The 17,727-nt window shown below is 40.6% G+C and overlaps 2 protein-coding genes across 4 annotated transcripts in view; one reads left to right on the top strand and one right to left on the bottom strand.

Annotated features, from left to right (window-relative positions):
* LOC103143036 (rho GTPase-activating protein 21-like) overlaps positions 1–10,814 on the top strand; it is a 32,992-nt gene extending 22,178 nt beyond the window's left edge. For all 3 annotated transcript variants that reach the window (XM_007559415.2, XM_016674975.1, XM_016674974.1), the window contains 15 exons: positions 85–187; positions 274–316; positions 579–704; positions 795–1,094; positions 2,625–2,686; positions 2,809–2,954; positions 3,035–3,174; positions 3,295–3,453; positions 3,541–3,619; positions 3,715–3,788; positions 3,883–3,972; positions 4,063–4,230; positions 4,483–4,588; positions 8,029–8,060; positions 8,265–10,814. In XM_007559415.2, the coding sequence (XP_007559477.1) occupies positions 85–187; positions 274–316; positions 579–704; positions 795–1,094; positions 2,625–2,686; positions 2,809–2,954; positions 3,035–3,174; positions 3,295–3,453; positions 3,541–3,619; positions 3,715–3,788; positions 3,883–3,972; positions 4,063–4,230; positions 4,483–4,588; positions 8,029–8,060; positions 8,265–9,773 (3,137 nt within the window). In that variant the 3' untranslated portion in view covers positions 9,774–10,814. The remainder of the gene's footprint in view (positions 1–84; positions 188–273; positions 317–578; positions 705–794; positions 1,095–2,624; positions 2,687–2,808; positions 2,955–3,034; positions 3,175–3,294; positions 3,454–3,540; positions 3,620–3,714; positions 3,789–3,882; positions 3,973–4,062; positions 4,231–4,482; positions 4,589–8,028; positions 8,061–8,264) is intronic.
* A 1,168-nt stretch (positions 10,815–11,982) lies between these two features.
* On the bottom strand, positions 11,983–17,341 carry LOC103143034 (dipeptidyl aminopeptidase-like protein 6). The gene is made up of 9 exons (XM_007559414.2): positions 16,965–17,341; positions 16,821–16,890; positions 15,532–15,726; positions 15,373–15,427; positions 15,152–15,254; positions 14,189–14,244; positions 14,008–14,080; positions 13,819–13,892; positions 11,983–13,141 (listed from the first exon to the last, which is right to left on the bottom strand). The coding sequence occupies exons 1-9, from the start codon at positions 17,011–17,013 to the stop codon at positions 12,995–12,997; spliced, it is 822 nt and encodes a 273-aa protein (XP_007559476.1). The 5' UTR covers positions 17,014–17,341; the 3' UTR covers positions 11,983–12,994.
* Positions 17,342–17,727: the final 386 nt, after the last annotated feature.

The raw sequence follows: 17,727 nt of genomic DNA, 5'->3' as shown, positions 1-17,727 counted from the left end.
TTGATCCTGGATTTAATGAAATATTTTATGACATTTGGGTTGCAAAATGAACTGTAATTTCATATTTGTACCGTCTATGTTCAGAGTCTATGCGAAGTGCTTTGTTGGACTCAGACTCTGCTGGTAAAACAGAGCGATCAAAGTCTTATGACGAGGGTCTGGATAACTATCAGGAGGAGAGAAGAGGGTAAGTTCATGCTGAGATTTGTTCTTTTGTCTTTGGCAATTCATATTAGTCTGACTTGGCCTTTTTCTTTACCACTGTGAAAAAAGATCTACAAGCAAACATATGGCCAGTTTCAGAGGCCTGAGAAAGGTAAGGAGCTAAAGAACCATTTGATGCACGTCTCAAAGTTATGAACTTTAATGCACTCCGTTGTATTTCAAAAAGCCGTAATTTTCTAATATTAAATCTTTGTTGTGCTTACGTGGTGAAAACAATTCTTTTAGGTTTGGATAAGTCTATTCCTATCTCTAAATCGTTGTTGTATGTCATCCTCCCCTCTGACTCAGTTTCATGTCATGTTCTACTGTCATGTAGTAATGCCAGAAAATGTCTTTATTTTTCACTCTTCCAGACACTGGACGGGCATAAACCCGCTGGGGACTCTGGATCTCGTAGAGAGTCTTCTTTAGATGTATTTGCTGATTCTTCCAAAGAAGGGCTTCTTAACTTCAGGCAACTTAGCACAGACAAGAATAAGGTACTCTGTCATGCCCAAGCACTCCTGCATGAGCCCCGTTCATTACTCAAAAAATGTGACATTTAAGGACTTCTGTCTTTCAATTTGCAGCGTGTTGGTGGAGGCATGAGATCCTGGAAACAGATGTATGCTATCTTACAAGGCCACACCCTGACCCTCTACAAGGATAAGAAGGATGCCCTGTCTCACGCCGCATCCCAGTCTGACGAGGACCCGCTCCGAATTAGCATCAAGGCCTGTCTGATTGACATCTCCTACAGCGAAACGAGACGCAAGAATGTGCTGCGGTTAACCACCTCAGACTGCGAGTATCTGTTCCAGGCGGAGGGGAGAGAAGACATGCTCTCATGGATCAGGGTCATCCAGGAAAACAGTAACCCAGATGAGGAGGTGTGTGTGGGCAGACAGATTCTTGTTGTGTGTGTGTGTGTGTGTGTGTGTGTATGTGTGTTGCCAAGTCAGATCATTAATTACCATCTGATGAGTTGACCCTCATGCTGTCATTATTTCCTCCACTGATATCATCAGTGTGGATTGCAGTAGCTGTTTAATGGAGGACAAAAACAAGCTGCCTGATGAGATTTTACAAATATGTGTGTAACCAAAACACAGACCAGTGATGGGATAGGATCAAACGCATCATTTATAAAATGGTCAACAATGACTTGAATAAAAGCTGGTTTCAAACCTGTTTTACCTGAGTGGAAAAAAAAAAAAAGGACGGGTGTGAAGGGGAAACATGACAATAGCCTCAGTTGATCACAAAGACTTCTTTCAGCTAGATACTTGGAGTGGTCTTTGTTCATCATAGGCCAAAAAGGATGTTCGTTCACCCATTCATTCATTCACTCTAGTTACATAGAGTTTCAGACTGAGGGCTTTTGACTATCAGACTTTTTAAAAATCATTTCAAGGTTTCTAGAAGGACTGAAAAAGTATTTTGAAAGTCTTAAAAGTTCACATATTGACCAGATTTTCTATATAGGGCCTAAAATTACATTTAACTGATTCTTAAATGTGTGTGTTTCTCACCAAGTGCTTTCTTTTAAAATACATTTTCCTGACGCATGCACATTTTTTTGTTACATTTATTATGGATCTTGTCGATCTATTCAGGTGTTTTGTTTGCTTTACTCTGTGACAAAACTAAAAGGCCATGGCCATTCACACACCTTCTACTTTATCTAATATTAGTTGTTAGTTTTGAATTACCTTGTTAAATGAACTTATCCAAGTTGTTTTTTTAGTAATTCTTGTATGTGCGCAAATTTAAATCATGGAGATCTTAAAGCTCTCAGAAAGTCTCAAATTTACCAAATATTTGCATAAACCCTTATTGCACTTTAAATACTTTTAAGTTTTAAAAATTATCATTTGGATATTATTATCTAGTACGTTTTTATGTTACTTGACTTGTAGTGGTCGTTTTTTTATTTTATTTTTTTTAACCTGGCAATATCATCTGTGTCCAGTCTTGATTTAAAAAAATCAAAATTGGAAATGTCCAGCACCCACTAACGTCCAGTTCTGTTATATCAGCCTGACTGAGTGGTTGATGGGATCCTATCGAAACATTTTTCTTTTACAGCTTTTGTGCTTCCTTTGACTTTTAAGTTATTACTAAAAAATTACTTTGAAAATGCTTCAATCAGTAATAGCTTTCACACCAGAGATCTGTCTGGTTGATGCCACCTCATAGACCTTCACGGATTAGAAAAACATCAGTTTTTTTTGCTTCCTAGTGGATATTCGCCAGTCACAACTGTGGTAGCAGAAAATTCACAGATTCTGGGTATAAGATTATTTTTTTGTGTGTTTTTTATTGTTTTTTTTTTTTATATGAATTGTCATATGATTTTTGTTTTTTTTTTACATTTTACATTATCTGAGTCCTCACTTGATTTTCTCTTGTTTTTACAGAATGGTTCTGTTACCAGCCAGGATTTGATCAGCAGAAAGATAAAAGAATACAACATGATGAGGTATACAGGGCACTGCATTGCCCCCTAGTGGTTACCTAGAGCAAGAAACAACTGTTTAAATTGAATGCCAAACAAAAATGAAGACTCTGTTTTAATCTGTCTTAATTTTGTATGTTGACCAGTGCTCCCAGCAGCAGATCAGAGCCCTCCCCTAAGTCCTCTCGGCAGTCGCTCAGCATCAAGCAAGCATTCCTGGGAGGCAAAACAGAAGGCCGGAGCCACAGCTCCCATTCGCCCAGAACGGGAGAGGATCGAAGGGCGCTGAAAGGTAACATCACCAGGATCATTTACGGTGGTTAGAACATCTGTCATCGCAGGTGGCTCATTTATTTCTGGGGCCTTTTACAGATGAATCAAGTCCACCTCGAGACAGGGGAGCCTGGAAAATCGGCATAGCCGGGATCATGAAGAAACCATTTGAAAAGAAGCAAGCCGGCATCACTTTCGGTGTCCGCCTTGAAGATTGTCCACCTGCTCAAACTAACAGGGTGGGTTTTTTTATTTTTTATTATTATTTTTTATGTCTGTATGATATTACTGTTCAACAGTGCGTCTTGTTGCGTTGTTGTTGAAGTATGCGAAGTTATGTCCCACCGATTGTCGTGCAGTTTGTTCCGCTGCTCGTGGAGGTGTGCTGTCAGGTCGTAGAGGAGCGAGGACTGGAGTACACTGGAATCTACAGAGTTCCTGGAAACAACGCTGCCATCTCCAACATGCAGGAGGAGCTCAACACCAAAGGCATGGCCGACATCGACATCCAGGAAGACGTGAGTGACCGACGGCTTGCTTGTCTCATATTGTCCTCTGTATGACCTGCTGCCATGCAACTCTGCTTATTTTCTAAATCTCTACAGAAATGGAGGGACATTAACGTGATTGGCAGTCTATTAAAGGCATTCTTCCGAAAACTTCCAGAACCTCTGTTTACAAATGGTAAGATTATAAAAGTCAAAATATAGTAATAGCTTTGTTTTTGTGCTTCTACCAAGTTATTTTGTTTTTGTTGTTTTTTTCCGTCCTATTTTTAGAGAAGTATGATAAATTTATTGAAGCCAGCAGAACAGAAGACTCAGTGGAGCGTTTAAAGGAGCTCAAGAGGCTGGTTAGTGCATTCTGACATAAGGGACATTTAATTAGCCTTAGCATTACGTGTTGATTGATGCCGAAACTATTTTCTCTTTTTGTTTTTTTTACAGGTCTATGAATTGCCCACTCATCACCTTGAAACTCTCAAATTCCTTTGCGCTCACCTAAAAAAGGTTTCCGATAACTGTGAACAGAATAAGGTCGGACCTGTCGCTGTCAGATCCTGAGTTTACCCCTTTTAAGGATTTTGTCAAATAACCTGACTCCTCTTTATCTGGCGGTGTGTTTAGATGGAGCCTCGCAACCTGGCAATCGTGTTCGGTCCGACGCTGGTCAGAACGTCGGAGGACAACATGACCGACATGGTCAATCACATGCCAGACCAGTGCAAGATTGTTGAGAACCTTGTCCAGCAGTTTGACTGGTTCTTTATGGAAGACGGCAGTGAAGATCCAGTTGTAAGTGGAACCTTGTTGTCAGTATGCTGCAAAAGTACTCAGATCCTTTGAACCGTTTCACTTTTTACTACCTTACAGCTGCAGTTTCTGCACCAATCGCAGTCTTAAGGCTGCCGATTCGGATTTTCGGTGGCCTCCAACACCTTTTGTGTTTTCTTTACAGTTAGCTCTTACTAGACTGCATACTTTCAAATAAAATGCGGTTGAATATAATTTTCCTCTCTTCTTCTGTGTCCCTTGTCGATCCTGCAGGCTGTCGTCGAGCAGGAGAGCACAGTGCAGTCTCAGCCTGTGCCCAATATCGGCCACCTGCTCACTAACATCAGCCGGGTTCCTGCCTCTTCCAGTGAAGTCTCAGGTAACTCAGAAGCAGCTTTTCCTCTCGGCAGCCATATTCTGTATGCATTACAGTAGCAGATAGAAATGTATCAAATGAGATAGATGATAGTTTGAATTCTGAATGTTATAAAACGTCTTTTAATTGTTTTAAATACTTTTAGTGAGAACAAAAACATCAGCTTTGTTTTTGTGAGTATTTTTACAGCAAGTTTTTTCAGTCATTTTTCAGTGTATACCATCAAGTAGCTTAATCACTGAACAATTGCTGAGAAACACCTTGCAGCAAAGCTTTTTTTTTTATTGATTTATTTTCTAATTTAAAATCTGTTTTTGTTTTGTCACCATTTGTTTCTTGTTTAGTTTTATTATTATTATTATTATTATTATTATTATTTCTGCCCATATAAATTTGTCCAAGTTTTATTTCTGTTCATTTCTTTGCTTTACTCTTTTTTTTTTCTGTGCTTAAGTCATTTTTTTTTCTCCCTGTGCTTTTTCTATGTTGAATGACGACTCCTTTTCTTTCAGTTCTTTTCTTCCCCTCCTCATCATCTCGCATAATCCCGGCATGTTCTTTCCCAAAGAAAATCTTGAACGAGACAAAAAAAACAAAAAAAACATAAACAATGGAAGTTGTAACCCTTTCTGACCTGTGCCCTTCTGTGTATAGTGTGTTCTTTCTCCTCCCTTATCCTTGTCCAGCACTCACGCATTACCCACTCTTGACACAGGCCAAGTGGGCGGCGTCTATCACTCGATGGTGTCCCTGATGGACTCTGTTTTGTCAGTGATGGACAGCTGGGACTGTAGGAAGAAGGACGAGTGTTGTGCCCAGTGTAGCTGCCTAGTCTGCAGTAACCCGCAGCTCTTTTAAATTTGGCCGAAAGGAGGAAAAAAAGATAAAGAAAGAAAGAGAAGTCGATGTTTGTCATTGTTCCTGTGCTGTGCACATCTCATATTTAAACCAGTACCCTAAACTGAGGGGATACAGAGCCACGCTGCTGCACTTTCTCTGAAAGCCCTTCTGCTGTCTCTTGTTGTCTTTTAAGCTGATCGCAAGGACAAGTAGCATGGTACGGACATCCTCAGGTTCTCTTCCGGTTGTGTGGCATAATCTGTCATGATGTCTGAGGGCGGGGTCGTGGGGTCGGGACTGAGCTGGATGTTCCCCGGCACACACAAACAAATCCACTCATACAGCCACATCCCAGCCCAGTTCTAACTAACTGATGCAGAGGCGTGCAGGCGTTCAAGTCGCACATTAAGTGATCGTGAGCATGTAGATGGAGCCTAAATTGTCTCTACGTGATTTTTTTTTTTAAAACTTTTTTTCAGGTGCCGCCTTTTGTTTTATTTTATTTGTTGTCTGTGGTGTTTTTATTTGTACATTTTTGTCTCTGTTTTACATTTCCCGACTTCGCACCATTGACTACAGACGCGCCTAGCTGTACAGTACGTCATCTCTTTGTGTTGCATAACTCTTGAGAACCACGTCACTCACTTATTGTGTTCCTAAAACCACAAAGGGGAGAAAAGAAAAACATCTAGGATTGGTTTTAAGTCTGATAGTGAGGTTGTTGTTTTGTGACTCCTACACAGAGTTTAATTAGAAGAACAAATGATTGATGAACCAGTCGGTTTTTGAGGCTCAGTGGAGCTGTCCAGGTCGTTCGTTGCGGTTTGTTCAACCTGCAGCTTATTTAGCTGAACTTCAACAAGTTTTTTCAGATTAACATAAGTCCAGCATCCCACTCCCTTCTTCCTTTTGTTATATCTAAATATATTCTAATTTCCTTTCTTCCTGCTGTTTTTTCTTCTCTCCTTCTTTGTAACTCATTTCTTCCTACCTTCCTCCTTCATATCCAACATCCTTTCTTGTCTCACCACCTCTTCGTCCTTCTCCTTCCATCTGTCTTGCCCCCTTCTTTGTGTGCTTCCTTTCTTTCTTTGGTTCTTCTTCTCTCCTTTCCTTGTTTCCTTCCTCCTCCCTCTATTTAAATAACGATAAATACATCCTGAAGTTTTACATTTTCTATCTTAAAATAGCCTTAAAGGACTGAGTGTTCTGGAAATTTGAGTTTGGAAAAAGTCCTGGAAACAGCAGTTGTACTTTGTATTGATTAGCAACAGACTGGAGTTTTGATTTTCAAATCTGCTTGTCGGGGAAAGTCGAACTGAAAACCGTCAGACTTATCAGTGCGTGTCCAGCTGTAAACCATAGAAGTTCATTTAAGAGATTTTTTTAATTCAACAATGAAAATTAAAGCACATTGATCAGACAAAAAGAAAAGAAAAAAATGCTGCAGGTTTCTATGTAGAGAGAATTTTATTGAATCTAACAGAAAGTTAAGATATTTAAAGATTATTCCTACTAATGCATCATGTTGTTTAAAACCTAAAAACAACATGCGTCATAGAACAGAAAAAAGTGGGATGTTTCACTTAATTAACATAAAAGTATTTATTGTTCGACCTGCTGATCACCTGTTGGAAGAAAAACAAAACTGGTTGATTTTTGGATTGGATGATCATTACATATTCCTGTACATTTTCGGCATATTATGCAGTTGTAGGATTTTCTTGGTTTTTAATCTTGTGGCTTTTTAGTGCAAAAATATACATTTTTTTACATGCTATGAAGTAAAAAGTAGCATTTTTAAAGTGTCTCGATAAATTATTAGACTTTATTTGAATCCCCCTTTTGTTGCTTTTTGGAGTCATAAGCAGGAGTTGCTATAGTTTCTGTGCCGTCCAAAGCTTCTGTAAGTACTTGTTTAGGAAGGCATATTAGTCTGCTTCTCATCGTTAGCTGCAGTTTAAAGTCTGAAGTTTTGCTGCACACTATTGTTTTGCCTTTTATGTTGTTCTTAGTGACAGACTACACGTTTAAGCTCACCGCAGGAGCTCTCTGAGCGAGACAAATCCGTTACATTGAGGCTTCCTGTACCAGCTCTGCGGTATCGCTCACAACACACTCACCGATCCGACACACTCAGGGCCACCTGAAATTTCCCCAGTTAGAGCAAACTCATTGACTCCCCCTCCTCTGTGACGTCTTGAGTTGGGAAAGAATGTCTCCAGCTGGTCGGTGGCTACATGTGATGCTCTGTGACTGCCGTGTTTGTCCCCCGATGTGCCGTCGTTCCATCGATACATGAGCATGAGCTGCTTTTTGTGTCGTTTACTGCCGGGTTTTTCACCTCCTCTCCATCTCAGGCACCTTCTGCTGCTCTATTCACTTTTTTGCATTTAGTGCTGACTTCTTGATTCTATTCCTGTGTCTTCTTCTTCTTCTTCTTCTTCCTCTTCTTCTTCTTCTTCAATCAGAAATGTGTCATCTGCTTTTGTCCAGCTGCGCTCATTATGTCCATCCTGTCTCTCTTAATCTCTGCTTCAAGTGTCTTGTTTTTGTCATTTAAAGCTCCTTCGTTTACTGATGAGTATCTTGTTTTTGTGCAGACACGGCATGTCCTGACTCCAATAAATCCAAGGTAAAAAACCCCCCAAAACATTTTAGTACTTCAGTACCTTTAATTTAAAAAGTCTAACTTGTACATTTCAGGTGTTTCTTGTTGTGTGGTTTGATAATTGATTTCTCAGAAAAATAAAAAATGAAATTTGACCAGAGATTTTTATTTTTTTTTTAAGCAGAAATGTATATCCAAGACTATAATGTTTTTGTTTTCTATCGCCAGGGCTTGTGGATTTCAGGGAATCAGTGTAGCAAAGAAATGCTGCGCTCCTCAATCTTCGCCAACCGGAAACGCAAGAAGAATAAAGAAAAATCTCAACTCAGCAGCTCAGACGATGACCTGGACTCTGGTTTCAACAAAAAGGAGCTCCCAGAGGGGGGTCAGCAGCCTCTGTGGTCCCAGGTCAGCCAGGCAGAGGACAGCGGCCAGACGGACGAAGATGGCGAAAAAGACAAGCACAGGAACAGCTCGGAGGAAACCATCAGGAAAGACTCTGAGTCGGTCGCCTCCCTCCCTGGAGAGCACATTCCCTCCGGCCATCAGATGCCTCCATACGCCTCACCTTCCAGTTCCCCAAACCTCAACTACCGCATGGCGGTAACGCATCAGTCGTCTCTGTCAGACCCGCCCTCCAACTACGACGACACCGTGTCGGACCTCGGTACGATGAACAGCACCAGCTCTCAGGCCTCGGTGCCCAGAGCGAGGAGGAACAAGAGCGCGGTTCTGGGCGCGGACGCGTGCCCCGGTGGGCTGGGAGCCGAGGTCTGCTCCATCACCTCGGACTACTCCACCACGTCCTCCATGACGTTCCTGACCGGAGCCGAGACCTGCACGCTCAGTCCCGAAGTGCAGTCTGTGTCCGAGAGCAGAGGGGGCGAAGACGCCGACGACGAGAGGAGCGAGCTCATCAGCGAGGGCCGGCCCGTGGAGACGGACAGCGAGAGCGACCTGTCTGTGTTCACCATCGGGAAAGCGGAGAAGAGCGAACTACCGGAGTCCACCCGACCGCTGCCGTCGCACAGGCTCATCGAGTGCGACACGCTGTCCAGGAAGAAATCCAGCAAGCAGAAAACCGAAAGTGAGACCTCTCTGGACGACAAAGATCCCAGCAGGTTGTCGCAGGCTGTGGGTTCGGCAAAAGGTCGATCCAGCGGGAGTCTTAGCTCGTCGTCACGGAGCGAGCAGGATAAAACGGAGCCGGCGTGGAAGCTGAAGATAACCGACCGACTGAAGGTCCGCCTGCGAATGTCCGTGGACGACATGTTCGGCGTGGGCAGCCAGAGGAGCCGATCTCCAGAGGGGCGCAGTAAGAAAAAGAACATCAGGCGCAGACACACGATGGGCGGGCAGAGAGACTTCGCAGAGCTGTCCGTTCTGGGGGACTGGTCGCAGCCGGTCGGCTCGCGCTCAGAGCTGTCAGCCGTCGATCGGCTTAAACCGAAGTGCAGCTCTCAGGACTTTTCCATCGGGGATTGGATTGCCCGTGAGCGCCACCGCACCAGCAACCCAGAGGTCAGCCTGGACCTCTCAGAGCAGCTCGGGGCGCTGTGCGGCTCAAACTCCCAGAACTCCGGCGCCCCGTCCTCCTCCGAGCTGGCGCGCGGTCCCGCTGAGGCGTTAAACGGAGAAATCTCACAGAGCAAAAATCTGAGCCTGTCAGCCACCGCTCACCCACATAAACTCACCAGTTCCCAGGTGGTCCATTCGCGGTTCTACCAGTACCTGTGATGCGTGTGTGTGCGCGTGTGAAACGTATTCCTGTCTCTATATTCTCTGTCACGTGACCAATGTTGGTGAATGAGCATGTTTACAAACGTTGTCTGGAGTGCATCTTTTACCAGGTGTGAGTGCGGTTATAAAAACAGATGAACCATTTATCTAACCTCTGAACAAGGCATGGAACAAATGTTTATATCTTTTTAATTTTCTCATTTTTTAATGACAAAATAAGTCAAAAAAAAAAAGGACCTGTTGCTAATGAAGCGATGAGCTAGTGAAGTATGTTGAAGGATGAGTGAACGCTGGAAGGTGAAAGGCTATAAGGAGGATGCGACTTAGAATAATAGGAAGTAGTTTAAAAACAAAAAGAAAAGTACAGATTTTTAGTATCGCAGAGGAACTATTTTTGTGTTAAGAAAGTTACAATGTTTAAAGTCAGCGAGGCTGTCGGTAACCAAATGAAGAATGTACAGACATGCTTGCTGTAATACTGACTAAAAGCTTTACATGCTTGTTTTCATTCTAAAGTGTACATATTCTTATTTTTCTGTGTACTTGAAGTGTGTTTTTTGGTACAGCCTGTGTGCGACTGACTGCCTACAAGCTCTCTGCTGTCAAAGGGGCCTTTCCAAGGGTATAAAAGTTAACCAGAAGACACTGGACTTATGCAAATAGTTGAAACGGTTCATGTTCATTCCTGCTGTGTGGTTGGAAAAAAAAAAAAAAAAAAAAGCAGTAAACGTGTCAAGCTGTGCTTTTAGACTCGATGGATTTTAATGGGTCACGCATCTCTCAATGGGCGGCAGTGGAATCAAATGAAAAGCTCTGAGGATCAATCAGGAAAAGAAACGATTAATTACAAAAAGAAAGTGCCTCACATTGAAATGTTAAGGGTGCCATACTGTCTTTGTTGAAGATGTTGCTGTGAATGACTTTTTTTTTTTTTGTTTTTGTTTTTTTGAATCGACTCAGTCATTCTGCTGGTAACGAAAAAATGCCGAGCTTCCATTCTTTAGGCATTCCACTCTGGTCTTAAAGGTTTTATACACCCCTCTCGTTTTTCGTCTCTTGGTTTTTAACGGCACTTGAATTTTAAATGTTCATTGTGAAAATTAAGAAAGAGTAATTTAAATGTGCAAATATGCCATGTTTTAGCTGCTTTGCATCTCCATCAGATCACAGGATTCAAGTACAGTATTGTAAAACGATGATGATGGTGGGTGTTGTTGGCAGTTTGGTACTTCTCTGTGCAGAGAGGTTCGCCGTGGGGAGACGGAGGAGGGATATTTCATTGAGTGGGGTTATTTGTATGGATATAATGTTCCTCAGATTGTGAAGAATGTGCACAGACTCCTGAAACCCTGGAAATAAATTTTATGGTAGAAATTCAAGTGTGCAGTATGTTTTTTTTTTTGTTTTTTTTGTCATTTCTTAGTATAAAAATATACATGGAAACCTAATTGATGCTATATGAATATTTGATGTAAAAAATGACACATGATTTGAGAACTTTATTTAAAAATGTGGACCAGTACCAGGAAAATTAACCAATTTAAATTAACTTGAATTATAACATTGATACAACCCCAATTATAATGAAGTTGGGACATTATGTGAAAGAAAAACAGAATGTGATGATTTATAAAACCTTTTCAGTCTATATTCAATTGTATAAAATTTAATATAGGCCTAATCATGCAAGAAGCTTGTAGGACGTACTACAAGCTTTCCAGGCATTTTGTAGCATAATCAAGTAACTGTTACCTTCGGTTTGTTTAAAAACACTTAATATATCAAACATAAAAGACATTTGACTTTGCAATTTGATACCTTGAAATTGGCCTGTTTCTTTAAGTACTTCCTGCTTTTTCTAAATGTGTCAAATTCAAAAACATTCTGAAATCTCCCAAAATTCAACTTTTTCTTCTATTTTGGGGTAGCTCACAGGGAAGCTCATGTTAAGCGACTGATGCAATACGGCTGCATGTAATCTAACGCCACAACAGGGATGAATGTGGAAAAGGTCCAGGTTGAAAGGGCCTCAACAAACGTCAACTTTGCTTTTACGTGAAATGAATAAGCCCTTTTCAAACTAGAAGTCTGTTTTTAATCGTAAATGTAATAGAAATTAAGTTTTTATCTGTCAAGTAAGATGCATTATTTCTTGCTGTACGTGTTAGTCTGTTGGTTAGATTTAGGAAACAAATTTAAGACAAAATACATTTCAAAATGCTTTATATACAAGTTGAACATATAACATGGAGACTTTATCAGTTTTATACACTTTATACAGCAGCTGACTGGAAACCACAGACAATACAAACAGAAATGAAGTGAGGAGAAAAGACTTGGTAGAACATACAGCAAAGAACTTAATAAACGCAGAAAATTACGTTTAACGTTGGGAAACTGCAAACTAAGTAATGGTTACATATGTGGAATTGTAATATACCGTTGTCTGTTTATTTTATATGGCGCTCTTTCCGATGTATTGTGAGAAAACAAAAACAAAAACGTTAAAATCCATAGACGCCTCTGTTGCTCTGTTCGGACCATGTTTTCTCATTTCATAGTGTCGTGTGGGCTCCAAACGTGAACATCTTCCCCACAGTAAGGCACAGTGACAAAAACAAGAGCTCTATAGAGAAATGTGGGCACAAAGAAATTATTAAAACTTCATTATTTATACAATCTTTGAGTGTAACAGCTTTAAACGTTGTGCCTTCATCTTCTAAAGCCACTATGGACTGATGCATCCACTTACACACAGTAAGACACTAAACAGAGAATCTGAAAAAAACAACTCTGAATAACCAGGAACACAATCATTTTAGTTGGTTGGCAAGATTATCACAAACTGGCAGCCATCAAAGAGTTATATCTTCTCATGGGAATAATCTGCAAAGCACTTGTTTTAGCCTGCCTGTTTGGGTTGTCGATCCTCTGTTTGTCCACCAGAGGGAGTACTGGTCCAGCTTTTCGGAGAGAGAGAGCAGCTGCACTTATAGGAGTTTTATTCAGCCTTTGTCTGACCGGTTTCTTCAACAGTAGCCAGCGTGAGTCGAGCACTAGGGGAATCGGGGCCGACGCCCTGTTTGCACATGCAGGTGCTTCAGAATAGAGCTAAAATCAGATTGGACGGCAGGCGGCGTAGACTTTAGATTAGAAAGATTTGTTGCATATTGTGCTGTGATTGAGGAGGTGGCCACGGCTGTCTGGCGGGCCCAGGTTTAACTGTCTTCCTCGACCTCATCCTGGCCGTCACTCTTGGGCGTCTCTGGCTCCCGGAAACACTCCTCAAAGAAGTTGACAAGGGACTGACTCAGGTGCTGCTGTGTGCCTTCGCTGTGCAGGAAGTGGCCTTCGTCCGGGTAGATCTGTGAAACAGGAACGGGAAAATTATTTAAACTTAAGCAGTGACTCAGCGTACAGTAGAAAAAACAAGGATTTATAATCTGCACGTCAAGAAAAATTGCTGGGAGTCAAATTTGGAGATTTCAAAATCAGTAAACATTTACAAACAAGTCATTTTAATGTATTCCCATTTTTGTTCATGTCACCAGAAATACATTTTTCAAGATGTTCAGAAATAATAATACACAAGCCTGCCATCAAAACCAGTTTTAAGTCAGCAAGGACCAAAGAGGTCCAGATCAAACAATTGCAGCTGCATTTTCTTAAGTCTACATTGAAACTGGGGGACTCCACCAGGAAATGGATATAAAAACGTTAAAACTAATCTCTTAGCTAACTGAGAGATTAACATCACCTTTTTGCCACCAAATATTCAAGATTAAAACTTTTGAGACATCTACAAATTCAATAAAACCAACTCAAATCCATCCAGTTATAGAATAATGTGGCCAAAGAAAACAATCGTTTGTCTCATACACACAAAAACAATGAGTCAAAAGTGCAGCATAATTACAAGTAGGTGATTATTTTTACCTGGAAAATAATCATCTTTAAATTCATTTTAGCTGATAAAACACTGTTAAATTGTCACAAAAAACATTTTCATAAAAAACAAACAGCTACAGTAACAGAAGCTCACCTGTAGAGTGTAATTGGCCTTCTCGCTGATTAAATGGTTGATGAATTTTGCTGTGTGCTGGAAGTGAACCTTTTCTGCGTTGGTGGAGAGAACGAGAGCGAAGACACACATGAGACTGAGGAACACAGACTCTTATCACTTGTCATGTTGTAATGTTAAATCATAAACACATAATTATGAATATGATACCATCAGCTGTCGGGTGAATTATTAAGAACTGTTTCTCCAGCAACCGACCCGCTCTGTGAGCCAAATTAGCCATCTAGAGGAGAGAAAAAGGAAAATCTATCTGAAGTTCAATCAGTATTGAACGTTAACCTGCATATACAAGTGTGGTAAAATTTGGGTAGTAAATATTAAAACACTTCACCGCATATACTCTGGAATCTGTCTTTGGGCCAAGGTATCGCTCTGAAAACGCAGATGCTGCAATGTTGGGGGAGGGAAAAAAAGAAATTAGATGGAAAAACAAAATAATAACACCCTAGAACTTTTTCACATTCTGATACTTTATCAGAAGCATATTTACTTGTTTTATAGAGAATTTATTGGACAGACCAACACAAAATAGGGCATAATTTTAAAGTGCAAGGAGAAGAATATAAATCTCTGAATTTTGTTTTGACAAAATATGGTTTTACAGACCATGATGAATTTCAAAATCCTAAACTCACAATTCTGGAGTTTTACTTTTGAGTACAAAATAAGAACCCTTAACTACTTGAGTGGAAATTAGCCATAAGATCACATAAGTCATGAAATTGAACAATACAGAAATTGACTTCTTACTAGTCAGGGAGTGACACCTTTTGTCAGACATTCCCCACAAAAAAACCAGAATAAATCAAATCTGTTTGAAACTGAACCTAAGGCCCAGTTAAAACTGAATTTAGAGTTGGAACCTTTCCTTAATGAGAATGCATTCAGTCTGTAAATGAAAAGCCCAAATACTAAAATACACCACATCCATAAAATCATGATTCTAATTGAAAATAAGTACATTATTTAAATCTCATTAAATCCATAAAAACCCAAAACATTTTTTCTGTATTATCAGAGCTTGTCCTTGAGATTTTTTCAGGTAAATCAAATGCTTTTTTTTTTCCACATTAAATTAATTTCTTTCCCCATATTTATAGAGCTTTGCAAAATGGTAAAATCAAATTTCATCCTCTACTACTCTGCTACTTGTCGGACTATCGAGTATGGATACAATACAGACAGGGTGTGAAATTGTTCAAGAAGCATCAAAGCTCTTGCAAGGTTATGTCAACGTGAAAACAGCCAGGCCCTTGCACTTAAAAAAAAAAAAAAAAAACCTTGAAAATTATACCGTAAAGCTCAAAATCTGTGATAGGTGAGACGGCCGCTCCACATTTCAGCTGCGTAAACTCTTCAGAGCTCAGAAGCATTGTGGCTAAGTATCCGCCGTAGGCCTGAAAAGAGAAGGACAAATAGAAACACGGATCCACCGAACAAGCTTTTTAGTTCAATGAAAGCGGAGGCCAACTGGAGTGAAGACCCCATTCCACACGAATGCCATTCCTCTTTTACCTTCCCGTAAACTCCCATTCGATTCTTATCGATGTAAGGCTCTTTGGATATGAACCTGAAATGAATAAAAGAAAAAGAAAAAAAACGGTTACCAAGGAGAGCTTGAAAATAACCAGGTCCTTGAGTTGCAGCCACTCACACTTGTAGTAAAGGTTTCACCTGAGTGCCTCCATCTGGTCCCTCTCCTCCAGCTTCCCCAGCCTCCTGCGGACCTTGTGGAGCAGGTTGGTGCCCTGGAAACCGCTGCCATGGCCATCGAAGCGGATGACGATGGTGCTGAAGCTACTGACGAGAACCGTGGCCCAGTCCACCCGGAACTGCTCCGTCACCATCTGCCCACCAGGTGTGCCATCACTGTGAGGGAAGAAATGTATTTTACTGGCGGATTGGGCGAATTCCAATATCATAAAACATCCATGTTTTTTTTTTATTAGTTATTTTTCTAGGTTTAAATTATTACATTATTTGACTACGTTATGTAGTCAAATAAATATTAGCCCAATTAACCAGACATGATGGAGACATGATATGAAGCTCAAAAAAGTCAATTTTGCCGTGAAGTTTTTGGGATAGGAGTTATTTTAGGACACTGGAAGCCTGCTTTGGACTTTGTCTCTCTTGGACTAGCTGTAAGGTTAAGCCTCCAGAATCAACTAATCTGGTTTTATGATAAATGAAGAAGCTGTAAGAGCAATCTGCTGCAGGTAGGATATTAACTGCTTTTAACAGAACAAAGGAGGCTGGATAAACCCTAATCTGTCCCTGAAACTGACAGACAGCATTTGGTTATTTTCGAAATCCATGTTTTCACTTGCCGCTTTATATAAATCTCAGGTTGTCAGGCTATTTTTCTTTAAACGTATGTGTCCACAGATATTCAACTAAATAATCATAGTTATGTCGGTGCGGGGATAGAGATAGTGTTTTCTAATATCCTGCTTTGTGTTTATCTGTAATTTTGTATGTATATTGGATATGTAGAATTAGATCTTCTTCATTTTTCCTTTTTCAAGCATCGCGGTTTGCCTTGTGCTGCAGAAATTTCATAACATCTATCTTAGATTGTGTCTAAGATTATTATAGCTCTCATCTCTGTAAAGCCCTTAAGCTTTTAAAAATCATTTTCTCTAAGTGACAACTTGAACTTCAGTGAAATTTGAGTCAGTTCTCATACTTTGAGATGTGTCAGTTAAAACTGGCACATTTCTATGTATCCACTTTCAAGGGAGACTTTTAAGAGAAAAAGGATAACCTTGTGCAAGAAGCGAAATATCTTACGCAGACTCGATATTTTGCCTTTTCCAAAGGCAAAAGGCTCTCATTGGTGTAGGCCCTGTAACACTGTAACACCTTTTACATGCATTGATGGAGCAGGAAAAATGTACAAAGCAGACCATTTTTAGAACACACCATCCATTTCTAGATAGATAGTGTGAAGTCACACTCACACTATCAGCAGTAGAGGGTAGTGGGCCGTGCTTGTAAAACCTGCTGGCTTTAGAATCTGCATCGTCAGAGCTACAAGAGAAAGGACACGGTCAGTGGGCGTCCCATGAAATGACCACACACACGTTGTGTACAGGGTCACGTACTGTAATCATCGATGGTGATGGTCTTATTCTCCACTTTAGGCATCTGCATGTTGTTGTACGTGTCGTTTACTCTCTTGTTTGTCTCCACGTCGAACACCTCTGCAGATCAAGACAACAGTCAGTCAGACGCTCTCAGTAAGTGTAATCCAGCCAGTATGGAGCTCATGTGGATGTAATGCTGAAACAGGATGACTGCTCAATGAATTTTGCCCCAAATGGTCCTTTATCAGATCAGCCTAAAGGAACCATGAGGCTGGGCACCCTACTGTACCTTATAACTTACAGCCCTTACATTCTTCCTATTCTGTAACATAAAAGCACCAAACTTCAACACAAACTAGTCTAGAGGAAGGAAAACGACGTAAGGGTTCATTTTTTTAACAAATAAAAACTGAAAACTGTGCAATGCATTTATATATAGCCATATCTAAATCTAGACCAGCCAATTGCCTTGTGAAGTCACCAATTTAGTAAAAACAATCTGTCTGTTGTTTAATAACAACATAAATTAAATTGTTCAGAGAAGGCATTCTGGGTTTTGCTGCGTAAACAAACTAAATCATGAAGAACACAATGTTAAGTCTTATTCAGTCTGAGTGGCAGAACAAGCTGACAGGCCAAGCAAGGAGAGCATTACTCAGAGAAGCAGCCAGGAGGTCTGTGGTCATTCTGTGGTCAAATCTAGAATCCATTGTGATACCAGTTTTTATGCAGAGCTGACATCAACCCTTTAGAGGTAATTAGCTAATAATTATTATGCAAA

Source organism: Poecilia formosa, unplaced genomic scaffold (assembly GCF_000485575.1).
Source record: "Poecilia formosa unplaced genomic scaffold, Poecilia_formosa-5.1.2 Scaffold104, whole genome shotgun sequence".
NCBI lineage: Eukaryota > Metazoa > Chordata > Actinopteri > Cyprinodontiformes > Poeciliidae > Poecilia > Poecilia formosa.
The sequence above is the reverse complement of the archived record's forward strand: the minus strand, read 5'-3'. Positions and strand labels throughout refer to the sequence as shown.

Bases quoted from the DNA above. Each gene is read 5' to 3' on its own strand.
- LOC103143034 (XM_007559414.2), bottom strand. From the start codon at position 17,013: ATGCAGATGCCTAAAGTGGAGAATAAGACCATCACCATCGATGATTAC. The intron at 16,891-16,964 runs GTACGTGACCCT...TTTCTCTTGTAG, and splicing joins CATCACCATCGATGATTACA to CTCTGACGATGCAGATTCTA. The intron at 15,727-16,820 runs GTGAGTGTGACT...CTTCCCTCACAG, and splicing joins TACCCTCTACTGCTGATAGT to TGATGGCACACCTGGTGGGC.